The 19672-nt window shown below is 43.3% G+C and overlaps 1 protein-coding gene across 2 annotated transcripts in view; it reads right to left on the bottom strand.

The window, feature by feature from the left end:
- Positions 1-748: 748 nt before the first annotated feature.
- Positions 749-19672, bottom strand: part of LOC306987792 (CD276 antigen homolog) — a 28074-nt gene continuing 9150 nt past the window's right edge. Inside the window, exons 2-6 of one of the 2 annotated variants that reach the window (XM_079592356.1) lie at positions 11322-11365; positions 10388-10714; positions 10012-10298; positions 8468-8498; positions 749-1374 (exon numbers count right to left, since the gene is read on the bottom strand). In XM_079592356.1, the coding sequence (XP_079448482.1) occupies positions 10219-10298; positions 10388-10714; positions 11322-11365 (451 nt within the window). In that variant the 3' untranslated portion in view covers positions 749-1374; positions 8468-8498; positions 10012-10218. Of the gene's footprint in view, positions 1375-8467; positions 10299-10387; positions 10715-11321; positions 11366-19672 lie in introns of both variants that reach the window. The other variant, XM_079592355.1, reaches the window with a different exon arrangement.

Raw genomic sequence — 19672 nt, 5'->3', positions numbered from 1 at the left:
TGAGTATTATTCAATATATCAAAAGAAAGAACAGTTTCTGCTTTTAAACAACAACAACAACCATTTTATTCTAGCTTCATGCATTCTTTATTTGTTATCAACACTTTTTAAAAAAAGTGACATTTTGAGCAAAAAAATACATTTTTGTCAAAGGCTTTGTCTGGATCGGATTCAGAACGAGGATCAAAACATAGATGAAGTAGATTGAGTATACTCAAAGCTTCACAGTCCTATAGCTCGTCCTGGGTCGACATTAACATAAATCAGTTTTGATTTAAATGCTGTTGAATGTTTGATGATCGCGTTAGCTTACATGTGCGCAAGCAATGCTTCTTCACCCGTGTTTTGATCAGGAGATTCTGTACTCTCCCAGAAGACGGACAATAGCGCCCGTAACCTTACAGCAGTGAAAACATGGATTATCGGAAAATTCCGTCAATGGCGGGGAAAGAGTTAAAGCAAAATTCACATTTGGTGTGTAACTGTAATTTAACAGTAATTTATGTTGTATAACAAAACATGAATGATATTGGATAAGAGTTTAAGTGATGGAGAGATGATTACACAAGGTAAAATACGGTCAGCCATAATTATCGCAGAATAAACCACTAGACGGGGTGATCAAGAGCCCAAAAACAATGCAGAGGGGACATGTATAACCTCGAAAGGGTTCATTTTGTCATAATGACCAGCTCACTCTACATTATCACACTTATTACATACCAAATCAATATTTGGAAACATGAAATATTGTTTTAAATAAGTTTTTATTAGCTTATTTGTACCAAGGTCAGCTTCAAGTTTCTGCTGAGTAAAATAGTCAATTATAGTGGAGAAAATAGCAACAAGACAAACTCAGCATTAAACATAAAAGGTAGTCCACCAACTTATAAAATTCACATCGGTGCTCAAATAAAGTTTCGATCCTGGCGAGGAACAACATGAACTGCAAACGGACAACAAAACTCTTGTTTACAGCAGCATAAGTTCAGGGGTGAATCAACAAACACCAAACTAACTCCAAAAACTACTAAAATTACTAAATTACTCATTTAAATAAAAACATAAAATTCAATCAATTAAAATAAAAACTTTCCTGTCAGTATTTATATAAGAAATTGCACTTAGCCCTTAACACTCTCCAAATGTTGAGAAGCAGATTACAGTTCTTTAAAAAAATAAAATAAATAATGCAAATAACTTTTTATAAAAAAATATACTTGCCCAGGCTATCACACATCTCACGTTACGTATGCAACCATGCTTTCCTGAGAAGGGGGCGAAACATCACGTCTCCTTTAGACAAAGTTGATGATGTGTACATCCTCTTGTACTCACAGTCACACCCGTAGTCACGTCACAGGCTGTCGCCGGCTGTTACGTCCCTTCCCTGATTTTAAAAGTCTAGGGAGTTTTGAGAAGGGAAACATTAAGCCACCCCTCGATAACCATTACCATTAACACACTGGGAAAGCAATGGAGACCACCAGGAAACAGCAGAGCAGATGAACACATTTATTGTGTGCAATAATCGGCCATAAACATGTATATAGATATCTCTATACATATAGATATATATATATAAAGGAAACAAATGATTACGGTTCACAACCAGAACGAAAGAAAAATCACAAAAAAGAACAAATTATATTATACCCGATCTGGAAAAGAAAAAGGGAAAATTAGACAGTGCCAACACAACGAAAAGAATAAAACAAAAAGAATCTTTCTAACCCATTTTAACTAACCTATCTATAAAGAAAGAGGTAGAAAGAAAAAGTCTTCAACGTCCAGGACGTCCTGTACTTCCCTACTCTACCTACCAAAACAAAAATACAACAAATGGCACATGCCCCTAAACCTAGTGTATCTAAACAAAGTTCAAACTAAGTGTGCACAATGTACGTCACGTGACATAACTTACCTATCCCTTTTCCTTTATCCAGCCAAACACAGTGTTCCCACTCTTAACTCTTTCCAACAATAAAGGAAAAAGATCGGCAAAGCATATGGGTTTCACGTGAAAATCAAAGCACACTAGACAAGACTTAAATGGTAACCAAACACAGAATCAAAATAAGCATAACAGAAAATACAGAGCGCACGGTCGCAGACCAAGTTCACAAACAAAAAGCCGCGCGCCTCCAGTGAGGTGGTGTGTCCTTTTATCCTTCCGGTAACCATATGACTGGCTCTCGTCCTCCTACGTCAGTACACCAAAACCCTCCCCGCAGATGATTGAAGGCAGAGGCGGACCAATCAGCACATCACCTGCAAAAGAGAAAGTAAAAACGGACAGCGACAGAAAACAATACAAAGAAACGAAGAACTACAAAGAACTCCCGAACCACACCTCTCGATGTCACATAATAACGTAACACCCCCACATTTAAGAACAAACATATATTGTTTGTTAAAGAAAATTCTTAACATGAAGCAGATCATAACTCACCGGCAGTAAGCCCCTTTCAAACCCTGGAAAGAGCGTCAGCCAGGACATTCTCAGACCCCTTTTTATGATGAATTTCAAGATTATAACCCTGTACGAACAAAGCCCAACGCATCAGACGTTGATTAGCATTATACATACGAGAAAGAAAGACGAGGGGATTATGATCTGTATACACAATAGTGGGTAGGTTGGAAGAGCCTAAATAAACTTCAAAGAACTGCAAGGCAAACAGCAACGCCAAAGTTTCCTTTTCCACTGTAGAGTAATTTCCTTGATGTTTGTTAAACTTACGGGAGAAAAAGCACACCGGATGGTCCACGCCATCCTCGCCCTCTTGAAGCAACACTGCTCCAGCGCCTACCGCGCTCGCATCAACTTCCAACTTAAAAGAGCGATCAAAGTTCGGAGCAGCTAAAACTGGGGTGCTATACAACAGAGCTTTGACACTCTCAAATGCAATCTGGCACTCCTCAGTCCATGTGAAAGTTCGTTTTGGACTAAGAAGATTCGTGAGTGGAGCTACCACTGTGGAGAAATTTTTACAAAAATTACGGTAGTACCCGGCCATACCTAGAAATCGTCTCAATTCTCGCCGTGTCTTAGGTACTGGAAAATCCGTAATAGCGACAACTTTCGCTTCCACAGGCTTCACCTGTCCCTGTCCCACCTGTTTGCCCAGATAGGTGACACTAGCTTGACCGAACACACACTTCGCCAAGTTAAGGGTCAATGAAGCACTCTCCAACCTCTCAAACACTGTACGAAGTAGGGACATGTGTTCTGTCCAGTCCTTAGAAAAGATTACAAGATCATCTAAATAAGCGTTACAGTTGGGCACACCAGCTAGAACTATCTGAATCAATCTCTGAAATGTAGCCGGTGCGTTTCGTAACCCGAACGCCATAACGTTGTATTGTAGAAAGCAGTCCGGGGTTACGAACGCAGAAATGTCAGACGCACGCGGAGTTAAAGGTACCTGCCAGTATCCTTTAAGTAAATCAAGCTTACTAACATACTTCGCCGAACCGATGTTATCGACACAATCTTCCATCCTGGGAAGAGGATAAGAATCAGGTATCGTCACGGCATTCACTTTTCGGTAGTCCGTACAAAAACGGAACGAACCGTCAGACTTATTTACCAAAAGGCACGGAGAACTCCACGGACTACAGCTATGCCGGGCTAGTCCATTTGTCAGCAGATACTCAGTTTCTTCCTTCATGACGGATCTTTTGATCGCGTTAAGTCGATAGGCATGTTGTTTTATGGGTTTCGCACCACTAACATCAATATCATGTCGTAATACATTAGTCTGAGACGGAACATCCGAAAATAAAGCTGGGAATAAGATCTACCACATCCTGCAGCTGCCCATCGGGTAAATGAGAAAGACGAGAAGGCAAATTCGTTAGAATAACTGAATTTTCTAATTTGTTACACTGTTGGGGAGTATTTCTCAGCACTAGACCATCCTCATCTGCACCCATCTCACCGTCTGCAACAGACACAACTTCCGACATTGTCATAACAGGTGCAATCTCTATAACCTCTTTAGCGAGATCAGTCTGCACTTGTTCTCGTTCATGATACACTTTGAGCATGTTAACATGACAAACACGCGTTTTACGTCTTCTCTCTGGAGTCTGTATAACATAGTCTGTCTCACTGAGTTTTCGGACCACTTTATAAGGACCAGTAAATCGAGCCGACAATGCTGACCCTTGAACGGGTAGTAACACCAACACCTTGTCACCAGGCTGAAAAGACCGTACGACTGCTTTGATGTCATAACGATTTTTCATTTCACACTGAACATTTTTCAAAGATTTCTGAGCCAGATCGCAAGCCTCATGAAGCCTTTTCTTGAAACGACTAACATAGTCTAAGATGGTTACTTTAGACTCTGAATTAGTCTCCAGCATCCTATCTTTAAGAACCTTTAGTGGGCCTCGGACAGTATGCCCAAAAACCAACTCGGCTGGGCTAAAACCGAGTGATTCCTGCACCGTTTCACGTATGGCAAACAACACCAAAGGGATTCCCTCGTCCCATTCCTTATTTGTTTCCATACAATACCTTCGAAGCATCGCTTTTAAGGTCTGGTGAAACCTCTCAATTGCGCCTTGGCTCTCAGGGTGGTATGCACTTGAGACTCGATGTTCAATGGACAAAGACTTAAGAGTCTGAGCGAAAACACGCGACAAAAAATTGGTTCCCTGGTCTGTCTGAATCACCTTAGGAAGACCAAATGTAGAAAAGAATTTTACAAGCGTTTTCAAAATTACAGGAGCAGTTATTTTGCGCAGCGGTATAGCTTCTGGGAATCGCGTCGCTCTACACATAATAGTGCATAAATATTGGTTACCGGATTTTGTCTTCGGCAGAGGTCCAACACAGTCTACCAGCACTTCTTCAAATGCTTCACCCACAATTGGAATAGGGGAGAGTGGTGCGGGGGGAATTAACTGATTCGGCTTCCCCGTCATTTGGCAAGTGTGACAGGTTCGACAGAATTTAGCAACATCGCGTTTCAAACCCGGCCAAAAAAAATGGTGTAGAATACGATCGTTGGTCTTAGTTATGCCCAAGTGTCCAGACAACACATGTTCATGAGCTAACCATAATACCTGAGAACGGTATGTAATTGGGATAACCACCTGATACACAACATTCCAATCCAGATCATCATCGACCTTAGAACACCACTTTCGCATCAATAATCCATCATCTACAAAATACGCAGTATGTCTTGTCTTAGCAGTCTCATCACTAAGAACAGTCGAAAAACATTTACGCAAAGACGGATCTTCCTTTTGTGCGGCAATAATTTGTGAACGAGTGACAGGCAAGTCCAAAGAATTAGAATTCCCCAGCACAGTTTCTACACTCTTCCGATTAGAGTCTTGTGAGCTCACCTTCGTTTCAGACTCCGAGATTAACACATCATTTGTTAACGTCCGCCCCACCAACGAGTCAGCCAGAGCGATTTGAGCTGTCCTCGCTAACTGAGCGCGCGTAACTGCACAGGCGGAAAATACTTCAGGATATTGACTAGCCACATCATCAGAAATCGCACATACATTCGGAGTATCAGTCACCTCTGGCACTGGCATGACTTTGCCTCCGGCCAAATCATTCCCCAAAATAAAGGTTATTCCTTTTACAGGCAACGAATTACGAATACCAACCTTTACAAACCCTGAAACTAAGGTACTGGCTAAGTGCACGCGATGCAAAGGAACTGGTACCACCTGCATTTCAATACCACGAACTAGAATATTTGAGCCGCAATATGATTCCCCGGAAAAAGGCAAAACATCACATACCATAAGTGACTGCATGGCCCCAGTATCTCGGAGGATGTGAACTTCTCTCTGATCCTCTACCTTTCCAGATAAAGAAACAAACCCAGTCATTACAAACGGTTTATAATTTGCATCAGGAATATCAGTACAGCATGATAATTCAGATGGTTGCACGGTCTCCAGTAACGCAACACTTTTAGGATGCTGCACCTGCGGTTTTCGTTTAAGCACACCACAATCCGCAATCAGATGCCCTGGCTTATGGCAATAAAAGCATTCCCTTACCTCCCTTGATTGTGAATTTCCAGACTTCACTCGGACACTCTGACTTTGTAAGGGGGTGCCAGGCACACTCCTTTCAGCGCGCGTCACTGAAAATATGCCCTTATGGGTGAGTACGAATTCATCTGCCAGAACAGCAGCACGTGCCAGTGAATCAACTTTTTGTTCGTTTAAGTACACCACCACACGCTCAGATAAACACCCTTTAAATTCCTCCAACAGGATTAATTCTCTCAATGAACCAAAATCATCAGCTTTACTGGCATTACGCCATTTGTCAAACAAAATACTCTTATCCCTTGCAAACTCTACATAGGTCTGGTTAGAATTCTTCTTATGGCTTCGGAACCTCTGTCGATATGCCTCTGGGACCAGTTCATACGCACGTAATATCGCTAGTTTCACAGTCTCGTACTTCAAACTATCTTCTAAAGAAAGAGTGGAAAAAACTTCTTGCGCCTTCCCAATTAACCTGCATTGCAATAGAAGGGCCCAAACCTCCTGAGGCCAACCAAGTGACAGAGCAATACGCTCAAAAGCGTTAAAATACGAATCCACCTCTGTCTCTCTAAAATGAGGAACTAACGTAATGTGCTTACTCACATCAAACGATCCCGTTGCTAACGATGGAGGAACAGAAGGCACCGTTGCTAACGGCGAGGTATGAACAGAAGACACTGCTGCCAACGGTGGGGTAGGAGCAGGCGGAACAGTGGTAACTCGAGAGGGGTGTAATTGCGCAGCGGAGCTTCCCACAATTTTCATTGCGTCGAGCTCCAACTGTCGCATTTTCACCTGTTTCTCTGCCTCAATTTCGAGTTTGCGAATTTGCAATCTCAAATCTAACTCACCCTGACGAGTCTGCGCTTTCTCTTGCGCTTCCAGCTGCAATCGGGCCAAACGAACTTTCAGTTTCGTTTCCCCTTTTGAGTCCACAGAAAAAGGCGAGAACGGTTCAAATCGAGGTAACCCCGCCCGAACTTCGGACTCCGCCACAGGCATATCCTCACCAATCTCACCCACATGCCTGCTAGGTGTCTCAGCATCCACACCAGCATCTGCAACATCCCCCACTTCTGGCAACACGAGCACTTTCCACTCCACCAACTGATCATATACTATGGATTTTATCTCCTTCTTAAGAGATTGTTTAGCCACAACAATCTGAAAATGATTCGCGATCGCCAACAAATCATCCTTTCTGCAGCACTCTAATATTTCTACAGTTGGATTTTCAATAAAACTTTCCAAATCGAACGTTGCCATGTTGCTACCTATAGGCCGCCACTTACTACAGAATCTGCTGTACACACTCACCAGGCTCCCAGTGTAAAAATGGCAAAAATGTCTCGAGGTGGCATAAATTAATCAATCCAATATTAATCAATTTCCAGGAAAAATTATCCCGGACGAGCCCCCATTAATGTTACGTCCCTTCCCTGATTTTAAAAGTCTAGGGAGTTTTGAGAAGGGAAACATTAAGCCACCCCTCGATAACCATTACCATTAACACACTGGGAAAGCAATGGAGACCACCAGGAAACAGCAGAGCAGATGAACACATTTATTGTGTGCAATAATCGGCCATAAACATGTATATAGATATCTCTATACATATAGATATATATATAAAGGAAACAAATGATTACGGTTCACAACCAGAACGAAAGAAAAATCACAAAAAAGAACAAATTATATTATACCCGATCTGGAAAAGAAAAAGGGAAAATTAGACAGTGCCAACACAACGAAAAGAATAAAACAAAAAGAATCTTTCTAACCCATTTTAACTAACCTATCTATAAAGAAAGAGGTAGAAAGAAAAAGTCTTCAACGTCCAGGACGTCCTGTACTTCCCTACTCTACCTACCAAAACAAAAATACAACAAATGGCACATGCCCCTAAACCTAGTGTATCTAAACAAAGTTCAAACTAAGTGTGCACAATGTACGTCACGTGACATAACTTACCTATCCCTTTTCCTTTATCCAGCCAAACACAGTGTTCCCACTCTTAACTCTTTCCAACAATAAAGGAAAAAGATCGGCAAAGCATATGGGTTTCACGTGAAAATCAAAGCACACTAGACAAGACTTAAATGGTAACCAAACACAGAATCAAAATAAGCATAACAGAAAATACAGAGCGCACGGTCGCAGACCAAGTTCACAAACAAAAAGCCGCGCGCCTCCAGTGAGGTGGTGTGTCCTTTTATCCTTCCGGTAACCATATGACTGGCTCTCGTCCTCCTACGTCAGTACACCAAAACCCTCCCCGCAGATGATTGAAGGCAGAGGCGGACCAATCAGCACATCACCTGCAAAAGAGAAAGTAAAAACGGACAGCGACAGAAAACAATACAAAGAAACGAAGAACTACAAAGAACTCCCGAACCACACCTCTCGATGTCACATAATAACGTAACACCGGCCAATGACATTGTTGGCAATTAAAAAACCTGGAAATAGAGGGTATGCGCGTGACGTCACCGTCAGCTGGAGTGATTGCGGTCACGCCCACTGAGTGGCAAAAAGACTGAGTGGCAGCATCGGTTTTCAGTGCAAAAAACACATCTAAAATGTAAAAGAGCTTTGCGATTGACTAAAACTAAATTTGACAAGAAATCTGAGGTATATTTTTACAGACTGCCGAAAGCTACAGAACAGAGAAGCAAATGGATCACTGCAATTCATAGAAACAACTGGACTCCAGGCAGCGAAAGCTGGATTTGCAGTTATCATTGAGCATGTTTACATGCACACCAAAGCTGATAACTCACAAATATGAAATAACCAGTTTCCCCCATTTACATGCAAATGCATTAACCATAACAACGCAAGTAAACCGTGTTTACATGACTTTATTAATAAATCAGGCCATGACCCTGTGTGACGACAAAACAATAATTTGCGTACCTGAGTATTTCATTTGTTATGTCGGTTGAGTTTAATAAAGCTTGCGACATGTCAGCGGGAAACTTACAGCTTGTATATAATCCTCTCATGCAGTTACAGCGTTCTGACTGAACCACTTCTACTTCTGCTGCACGAGATTAGAGGGCATTTTAATATTTTCTGGGTGATGAAAGAGTCTGTGTTCGTGATATATTTCCTTTTTTCTTTCCTGCAAAATGCTTGCTCTGTCTGGATGTGTTTAAATCTGCACTTCTGGAGTGGAAGGATGCGTTCCTGTCACATTTAACACTTGCACACTTAAAGCCGACAGAAAGCAGGTTAATGCATTTACATACCACACAAAATCGAAGTTGGAGGCAAAAAACTACCTGTGTCGACCGGTTTATGCTTAAAGCTACAATATGTATTTTTTTACGCCGCTAGGGGTCGCTAACCTCTTACAATTGCAAAGGCGTAGTTTGATGACGCATAAGCGCCTGAGGAATTATGGATCTTGTCGTCATGCCGATGGATCTAATAATGTTTATGGATGAGTGAATACATTTAAGTTTTTAACATGACTGTGGTGTGAAGCAGGGCGCGATTGCTAATGAGAGACAGAGATATCAGCGCCACACGCGAGTCCCGCGGATATAAAGGAATAAGGACTTTTCATTCTACCGAACTACCTGCAAGTGCTGAATTAATACTCACACAGGTCAGTTTATTAGACAAATTAAACTTGTGAGGTAACGGATAATCGGATGTTTTTAAATAAACCCTGACAAAAAACTATAGCCTACAAGTTTTAGGGCTGGACGATATGATTTGCATATAACATTGATATGAGTGATCACCCGGATTTAGACCTATCTATATTGTATTTATGTAAAGTGTTCACAGGCAAATTTGCTTTACGTATTTCCCTGGCTTCGAAATCAGGCAGATAAATGTCAGGAAACATGATCACGGGCTGCATGTCAATATCCATGGATCACTGGATCTTTGGTAAGTTGTAAGGAACACTATATCGATTCCAACTTTTAGTTTAAACTGATAATCGTTTGTTTTACTCACGTTTCCGCAGTTTCCCCTATTAAATCCAGTCATGCAGCGGCTCTTCTGCCACTCAGTCCGGCTGAGGGACTGTGTTCCCGTGGGAAAGTGAAGTCAATGCATACCCTCTATTGAGTGCCCATTCACTCATGCAGCTGAGTTACTGTCATTGCATCTGTAGTGTACATGCGGCTGAAACACACACAACACAGCATATTCTTTCTTCATTTAAATAAATTGTAGAATATTAAGCAGAATTAAAAATAAAATCCCCTCTGCTATTGTTTTTGCTCCATGGTTTCCTCTGCCTGTAAGACACAAAATCACAAGAACATTAAGAGAATTTTTCGTTAAATAAATCAACATTGCATTTTTAAATAAATAAATTAAGACATACCTTTGACGAAAAGCTGTGTGCTTGGATTTTGATGTGCCTTTGTGATGTAGCAGACGTACTTTCCTGCATCTGTGTATTGAAGTTTGTTGAGTTTGAGTGAAAAGTTTCCTTTCATATACTCATTAGGAAAGGTTTCAGCTCTGTTCTTGTATGCCGGATCCTGATTCTCTACTGAACCTTTACCCTCAAGTATGTCATAAACATTTTGGCTGCTGTTATGTCTCCAATAAACCGTTATATCTTCATGTTTAAAGCCATTGTCAATGGAAGAACAAGGCAAGACAGCGAAGCCTCCAATATTACCCTCAACAGTGGCCTGCAGACACACTGAAAACAAGAGAAAATTAAGGATTAAGGTTTTAATTGTTTGAAAATCATATATATATATTTCAGTTACTGATGCGTTATACAGTATATAAATAGTCAGACTTAAAGGTAGGGTAGGTCAGAATTGTCTAAAAAAAACTTGTATTCAAATTTGTTTAAACTGTCTTTATATACCAATGCATAATTAAAATGCAAGTACTCTGAAATAGAGAGTATAAAAAACCGAGTGACTCTAGTGTATTTAATCTTCAATAAACACATGCTCATTAATTCCATTCACTCCCACCTAAAAACGGGTGCGCGACTGCGCGCACGTGGGCAGAGCCAGTAATAACGGCGGTAGTCATGGCGACGGAGAGTGACAGTCGCGCAAGCCAATCCTGTGATTCGTCCCGAATGGAAATAATGAGCTGTGTTTAATGAAGATTAAACGGTCTAGAGTCACTCGATTTTTATACTCTTTTTATCAGAGTACTTACATTTTAATTATGCAGTGATATATATAGAAAGTTTAATCAAATTTGGTAAAAAGTTTTTATATAAATCCTACCTACCCTACCTTTAAACAGTGAAAATGGCAGAAAATGTGATTACATGCTACACTCACCTTTGTCGATCAATACTGCAAACACACAGACACAGATACAGAAGCTGTAGAAAAATACAGCAGAGGCAACATATAATAACTAACATTACAAAAATGACAAGTTGCACCAGGTATACACATCAATGGCCACATAGCTTGGCTATTTGCACCCCAATATGTATTGGTGTTCTGTACTGGAGGCTAGAGCACATGCCTTTAGTGTTATTGATGTCTTTCCAGAATAGCTTAGCTGATTCAGTGCTGACCTGTAAAACTGCAGCATTTGGGGTTGCAATGGCACAGCACAAATGACTGCAGCAGAGCAGAGGGCTTCAGGTCCTCAAGCACCTGCCCTTTTTTTGAAACTAATCAAAAGTGCCCCTCTCAACAATTATCATCATTAATATTGTGGTCAATACAATAATGCATTTGAATTATAATCAATATGACAATGTGTACCAGTGTTACGGAATTATGTAACTCCGCATACTGTTTTGATTGTATATTGTTTGTATACTCTGTTGTGTTTTTTGTCTCTTTCGTTTTTCTTTCATTTGTTCCAAGCAGGATAATCCTGATCAGCTGTGAGATGGCTCCACCCTTTGGTTAACGCGGGCTTAAAAGAATGCTTCTGGTTTCTGAAGGCGAGCTGTTGCGATTCCGGGCCGGTCGCACTTCTCCTGTCTCCTCTCCAGCCGTCAGATCATTTTTCCTGAGTTAGCTTATGTTATGTTTCTGTTATTTTCAGTGATGGTGTTTTTGTAGGGTTGACCTGCCCTTTTCTTTGAAATCCCATTTGTTCTGTTTTGTTAGTGTAGTTAGGGAAATTCGTTGGATTTTGATTTTGGATTCTTTGAGGGAAGTTAGTTTTGATATTTTGTTTATTATCCGTTTTGTTTGTTATTTTGGGCCTTGGGTCTTCCTGAAGATTTTACACCCACTGGTTTGTTACTTTGGAGATATTTACATTTTACGTGTGTTTGTTTTTTCTTCATATTTTTTTCTAATAAAACGTTTATCGTTTTTCTTACCGAAACTTCGGACTCATTGGTTTCTTTTGGTCTGACGACTGGGAGTGGGAGTCATGTCTATTATTCTTTTTACGATTTAACCTAGTCAGATCGTAATAAATGGGGGCTCGTCCGCTGCTTTTTATTCATTTATTTTATTTTATTTGTTCTTTAGGCCATATTTTGTTTGCTCATTTGATGTTTTCTTCTCTTTTTTTTTTTTCGTCTTCGGGGAAAATTTGTTAGAATATCTTGCTGGTGAGTACACTATTTGCTAAATGCATTTATTGTTGTTTCTGATTGGCAGTTTTTACTTGTGTAAAGGGGTTGGAAATAGTTATATAATGGAGTTTAGCATTGAATCCTTTAGACTTTCACCTACTTTTGAAGCATTGGAGAAATGTCGTAAAGCTGACTTGTTTTTGGTGGCTGATTTTTTAAATATACCTATTCAAAGAGCTGGGACAAAGGAGGTAATTCGAGAAGCGTTGCGTGGAAAATTAGTGAGGATTGGAATTTTAGAAGGAGTTGAATCCAGTCCAGAGTTACGAAATGCCGAAGCGGGTGTGCAGGGTGTGGAAGCTACTTTTGAGGAATCTGTTGATGGAAACGCTACTGCTAATCCGCTTGTAGGTTTGAACACAGAGGATTTTAAATTGGCAGTTAGGCTCAAAGAACTTGATCTAGAGGTTAAACGGCAGGAGCATAACACACAGCTTTTGAAGATGAAGCAGTACGAGCTGGAAAGCCAAGGCGCGCGTCGTTTGCCGGTGAGTACTTTTAAAGTTCCTGTATCACCTGATAGGCCTACTGTTAATGTTGATTCTCATGTGTCACCTTTTGCAAATTCAAATGAATTTGACATTAGTAGACAAATTCGATTGGTCCCTACGTTTCAAAATGAGCCCTAAGGCTTTATTGTAACACCTCACAGGACCAGACGTATAAGATATCTTTTCAACTCTGGAATACATGAGGTAGGTTACTATGACTATGACTATGGCGCTGCAGTGACTGCATTGTATTCCTATTTCATGCCTAAAGTCAACGCGGCATTTGCTCGGCAAGCTTTTCACAAGTTGACTCAGAAAACAAGTGAGACGATCCAACAATTTGCTACTCGCCTGCGGCAAGCTGCAAAAGACTGGATTTCAAGCAGACACAGACAATCAGATAAGAGATGCTATTCTTAGCAAATGCATGGCAGATTTATTTCGTCGCAAATTATTTGAGGAAGGATCAAGTCTGACGCTTGCCTGCTCAGTAAAACTAGAGTCACCGTGTGAGAGAATTGAAGAGCAGATGTTAGTCATGTCGTTGAAACCTGAAACAGGTGCAGATAATAGAAGTGCGCCAAAGAGAGACAGAAAAGAGAAAGGAGTTAAAGGATACACCAGAAAAACTGCAGAGAGAAAATATGAAAAAGTGGAATTTTGAAATTCCGGGCGGTGAAGACCCCTCGGGCGGCCACGGCGGTGAAGACCCCTCGGGCGGTCACGGCGGTGAAGACCCCTCGGGCGGCCACGGCGGTGAAGACCCCTCGGGCGGCCACGGCAGTGAAGACCCCTCGGGCGGCCACAGCGGTGAAGACCCCTCGGGCGGCCACGGCGGTGAAGACCCCTCGGGCGGCCACGGCAGAGACGACCACTCGGGTGACCACGGCACAGGAACAGAACCCGGCTCAGCGACAGCAACCGGCTCAGGAACTGCGACAGACACCGGCTCAGGAACTGCGACAGACACCGGCTCAGGAACTGCGACAGACACCGGCTCAGGAACTGCGACAGACACCGGCTCAGGAACTGCGACAGACACCGGCTCAGGAACTGCGACAGACACCGGCTCAGGAACTGCGACAGACACCGGCTCAGGAACAGGCGTAGCGGCGGCCATCTTGACGTGAAGCTCTGGCTCGGCAGCGGCCATCTTGACGTGAAGCTCTGGCTCGGTGGCGGCCATCTTGACGTGAAGCTCTGGCTCGGCGGCGGCCATCTTGACGTGAAGCTCTGGCTCGGCAGACGTGACGTGAGGCTCAGGCTCGTCAGACGTGACGTGAGGCTCAGGCTCATCAGACGTGACGTAAAGCTCAGGCTCGGCAGACGTGACGTGAATCTCAGGCTCGGCAGACGTGACGTGAAGCTCAGGCTCGGCAGATGTGACGTGAAGCTCAGGCTCGGCAGACGTGACGTGAAGCTCAGGCTCGGCAGACGTGACGTGAAGCTCAGGCTCGGCAGACGTGACGTGAAGCTCAGGCTCGGCAGACGTGACGTGAAGCTCAGGCTCGGCAGACGTGACGTGAAGCTCAGGCTCGGCAGACGTGACGTGAAGCGTCTCTGGATCGGCAGGACTGACGTGAAGCGTCTCTGGATCGACAGGACTGACGTGAAGCATCTCTGGATCGGCAGGACTGACGTGAAGCGTCTCTGGATCGGCAGGACTGACGTGAAGCGTCTCTGGATCCGCAGGACTGACGTGACGCGTCTCTGGATCGGCAGGACTGACGTGAAGCGTCTCTGGATCGGCAGGACTGACGTGAAGCGTCTCTGGATCGGCAGGACTGACGTGAAGCGTCTCTGGATCCGCAGGACTGACGTGAAGCGTCTCTGGATCCGCAGGACTGACGTGACGCGTCTCTGGATCGGCAGGGCTGACGTGACGCGTCTCTGGATCGGCAGGGCTGACGTGACGCGTCTCTGGATCGGCAGGGCTGACGTGGAGCGTAGGAAGGAAGCTCTGGGCTGTTGTGAAGATCAGGCATGACTTTAAGATGCTCAGGCTTGGCGGGTACTGTCAGTTTGCAGGCTTCTGCATAACCCTCAGTAAGAGTTGATCCGGCCAGCCAAAGAGCATGGACAATATAATGCTGGAGATTCCAGCTAGGGTGATGAAGTGGCATAAGGGAGCTGATCGGCTCTGATTGTCCTCCAGTGAAAAAGATGATTAGACTTATTTCATCCATACCGGTCAAGTGAGCCAGCTCCAAAAAGTCCACGATGTATTCTTCCACGGGCCTCTCTTCCTGACGGAGACACACAATTTGTGCTGCTGGATTCATCTTGTGGTCGGTCGATCTGTTACGCTGAGGCATAGATGAAGCGGAGAGATAATCCACGTGCACGCACTACTTTATTTAATAAACAACAGAACAGGAAACTCAGGAAAGGAACAAGAAACATCTACAAGCTACAGCAAACACAAACATCGACCGACAACCAACAACTGAAACACAGAGGTATAAATACACAGACAAACAAGCTAAACAAGATAACAAAGGGGCGTGGCTAATCAGAAACACATGGGAACAATGATCAGACAATTAACAAGACACATGGCAAACAGGGAATCACATGACAGACAACAAGGAGCAAACTGTGGGTGAGATTCTCCAAGGCGTCAGTGTCTCAACTATATTTAGTAAACTGGATTTAAAATGGGATTACCACCAGCTGGAGCTCAGCCCTGAATCAAGAGAGATCACTACATTTGCAGTGCATAATGGCATATATCGTGATCTTTGGTGTATCCTCCGCCAGCGAACAGTATCAGTATTGGCAACGAGATTGCCAACGCCTTAGCAGGAATTGAGGGTGTAGAAAATATCTCAGACGATGTCATTGTTCATGCTTGTGACCAAGAAACGCACGATCAGCATTTACATGTGGTCATAAAACGGCTAAGTGAACGTGGATTGACTTTAAACTCTGAGAGGTGCCAGTTCAACATGAGCAAACTGATATTAATGGGGATTATTTTGTCTGGGAAAGGAATCGGTCCAACAGAAGAAAGGGTGCGAGCAGTAAGGGAGGCAAGAGAACCAAAGACGTCTTCAGAGGTTAGGAGGTTCCCAGGTCTGGTGGGCGATACAGCAGCAGATTCATCCCGCAGTTTGCAACATTGTCAAAACCACTAAGATGCTTGACAAAAAAGGGGACATACTTTGAGTTTGGGCCAGAACAAAGACAATCGTTCGAGGCACTAAAAGAAGAATTGGCCAGAGCAAGCATGTTAACATATTTTGATAAAGATGCACCAACCAAAGTGATCGTTTCAGATGCAGGCAAAGATCAGCGAGTATGCGATAGAGATGAAGAACAAAAATCAAAAGCAAAGAGATATGCAGACAATCGTCAAGGGGCACAGTACTCAAATGTAAATGTGATACAGTATTCAATATTAAATATACAAAATATTCAGTATACAAAACAATATTCATGTTAAAAGATTCAACACCAACGAAACCGCAGATGAACAGGACATGAAGAGCTTTTTTCCTAACTCCAACTCACATGATCTGAACCCCAAAGCAGATTTGCCAAACACACCAAAACAGGACAGACCCCAAAGGGCTAGATGATTGCCTGAGAAGTTGTCTGATTATATCATAGACTAAAAGGAATAAATGCTATAAATGTTTGACTGTTTGATCATTTACATTTACATTTATTCATTTAGCAGACGCTTTTATCCAAAGCGACTTACAAGTGAGAAACAATAGAAGCAATTAAACTAGCAGTAGGACAACAGTATGTAAGTGCTATGACCCTTCACAGTACAATCCAGTGCAATATTTTTTATTTTTTTTATTTTTTAAGAATAGATAAGAAAGTGTTAGTAGTATTGGATCAAGTGCTCAAGTGTTGCCGAAAAAGATATGTCTTCAGCAGTTTCTTAAAGATGGCTACAGACTCAGCAGCTCTGGCTGAGTTAGGCAGATCATTCCACCAGCAGGGAACAGTCATGGTAAAGGTCCGAGAGAGAGATTTCGTGCCTCTTTGGGATGGCACCACCAGACGCCGCTCGCTTGCAGAGCGCAAGTTTCTGGATGGCACATAAGTCTGAAGTAATGAGTTCAGGTACAGGGGAGCAGTGCCAGTGGTTGTTCTGTAGGCAAACGTCAGTGACTTGAATTTGATGCGAGCGGCAACCGGCAACCAGTGCAATTTCGTGAGGAGAGGAGTGACGTGTGCTCTCTTCGGCTCATTGAAGACCACTCTAGCTGCAGCATTCTGGATCAGTTGCAGAGGTTTGACAGTGCAAGCTGGGAGACCGGCCAGGAGAGCATTACAATAGTCCAGTCTGGATAGAACAAGCGCCTGAACAAGGAGTTGTGTAGCATGCTCTGATAGGAAGGGCCTGATCCTTCTGATGTTGTACAAGGCAAATCTGCATGACCGGGCAGTGCTAGCAATGTGGTCTGTGAAATTCAATTGATCATCAATTACAACTCCAATGTTCCTGGCTGATCTTGATGGAGTTATGGATGATGAGCCTAGCTGAATGGTGAAGTTGTGATTAAGTGCTGGGTTAGCCGGGATTACAAGAAGCTCTGTCTTCGCAAGGTTTAGTTGAAGGTGGTGGTCCTTCATCCAGCCAGAAATGTCTGTCAGGCAGGCTGAGATGCGAGCGGCTACCGTCGAATCATCAGGCTGGAATGAGAGGTAGAGTTGTTTGTCATCAGCGTAGCAGTGGTAGGAAAAGCCATGTTTCTGAATCACAGATCCTAGTGATGTCATGTAGATTGAGAAGAGAAGTGGTCCAAGCACTGAGCCCTGAGGCACACCAGTGGCTAGATGTTGGGTCTTAGACACCTCACCCCTCCACGACATCCTAAAGGACCTGCCCGAGAGATAAGACTTGAACCACTGGAGTGTAGTTCCTGTGATCCCCTTCATCTTTAGGATTGACAGCAGGATCTTGTGGTTAACTGTGTCAAAGGCAGCAGACAGATCCAGCAGGATGAGAACTGAGGACTTGGAAGTTGCTCTTGCGAATCTTAGAGCTTCAATTACTGAGAGCAGAGCAGTCTCAGTTGAGTGCCCGCTTTTGAAGCCAGACTGATTGCTGTCCAAGAGGTTGTTCTGCGTAAGAAAGGAGGAGATCTGGTTGAAAACAACTCGTTCAAGTGTTTTTGCGACGAATGGAAGAAGGGATACCGGTCTGTAATTCTCGAGATGTGCTGGATTTAGAGTGGGTTTCTTAAGCAGTGGGGTTACCCGAGCCTGCTTGAATGCTGTGGGAAATGTACCAGTGTGAAGAGATGCGTTTATGATGTGTGTGAGTGTGGGTATAATGTGAGTGTGGGAAATAGCTTGAAGTAGGTTAGTGGGAATAGGATCAAGCGGACAGGTAGTAGGGTGATTGGAGAGGAGGAGTTTGGAAACTTCTGTCTCTGAAAGCAAGGAGAAGGAGGGTAGAATGTGTGTGTTAGCTGGTAAAATGTGTGTGTTAATTTGTGGATTAGTAAATTGGCTGCTGATGGTGGTAGTTTTGTTTATGAAGAATGTGGCAAAATCATCAGCTGTTTGGGTTGATGAAGGAGGAGGAGGAGGAGGAGGGTTAAGAAGGGAGGAGAAGGTTTTGAAAAGCATGCGAGAGTCAGAAGAATTGTTAATTTTGTTGTGATAGTAAGTCATTTTAGCAGTAGATATGTTAGCAGAGAAGGAAGAGAGGAGGGATTGATAAAGACCAAGGTCAGATTGATCTTTGGATTTGCGCCACTTCCTCTCTGCACCCCTGAGTTTAGCACGGTGTTCACGGAGAACATCCGATAACCAGGGGGCAGAGGGAGTGGCGCGGGCTAGTCTGGAGGAAAGGGGGCAGAAGTTGTCCAAGCAGGATGTTAGAGTGGAGAAAAGAGTATCAGTTGGACTGTTAGTATCTAGTGCTGAGAGCTGGTCTGATGAAGGAAGTGTGGACGAGACCAAAGAGGATAGACGAGAGGGTGAGAGTGAGCGTAGGTTCCGCCGAAAGGTGACCTGTGGAGGCGTGCGTGTTGTGTTCTGAGGCAGACTGAGGTTGAGAGTGAGGAGGAAGTGATCTGAGGTGTGCAGTGGAGTGACAAGAGCGTGGTCAGTGGAGCAGTAGCGTGTGTAAATAAGGTCCAATTTGTTACCCGATTTGTGAGTAACCGCAGTCGATACTCGTTTGAGATCGAATGAGGCAAGCAGAGTGTGGAAGTCAGCAGCTTGAGGTTTTTCAAGGTGGATGTTGAAGTCTCCAAGAACTATGAGAGGAGTGCCATCCTCTGGGAAGGATGAGAGTAGCACATCTAGCTCCTGCCAAGAAACTGCCAAGCTGACCTGGGGGACGATATAACTGCACAATGAATTTTAATAGGACTAGTGATGGTAATAGAATGTGATTCAAATGAGTTGTTGTTACACAGAGGTGGTAAATGATTAAATTTCCAATCGTTTGAGATGAGCAGACCGGTACCTCCACCCCTTCCATTTAGACGAGGGGTGTGTGAGAAAGTGAAGTTAGTGGAGAGCGCAGCTGGTGTGGCCGTGTCCTCAGGTCTGATCCAGGTCTCAGTCAGGGCCAGAAGGCTGAGACCTGAATGACTAGAAATAGATGTAATGA

Source organism: Phoxinus phoxinus (assembly GCF_949152265.1).
Source record: "Phoxinus phoxinus genome assembly, chromosome: 20".
Lineage (NCBI taxonomy): Eukaryota > Metazoa > Chordata > Actinopteri > Cypriniformes > Leuciscidae > Phoxinus > Phoxinus phoxinus.
Note: the sequence above shows the minus strand (reverse complement) of the source record. Positions and strands in the feature narration are given on the sequence as shown.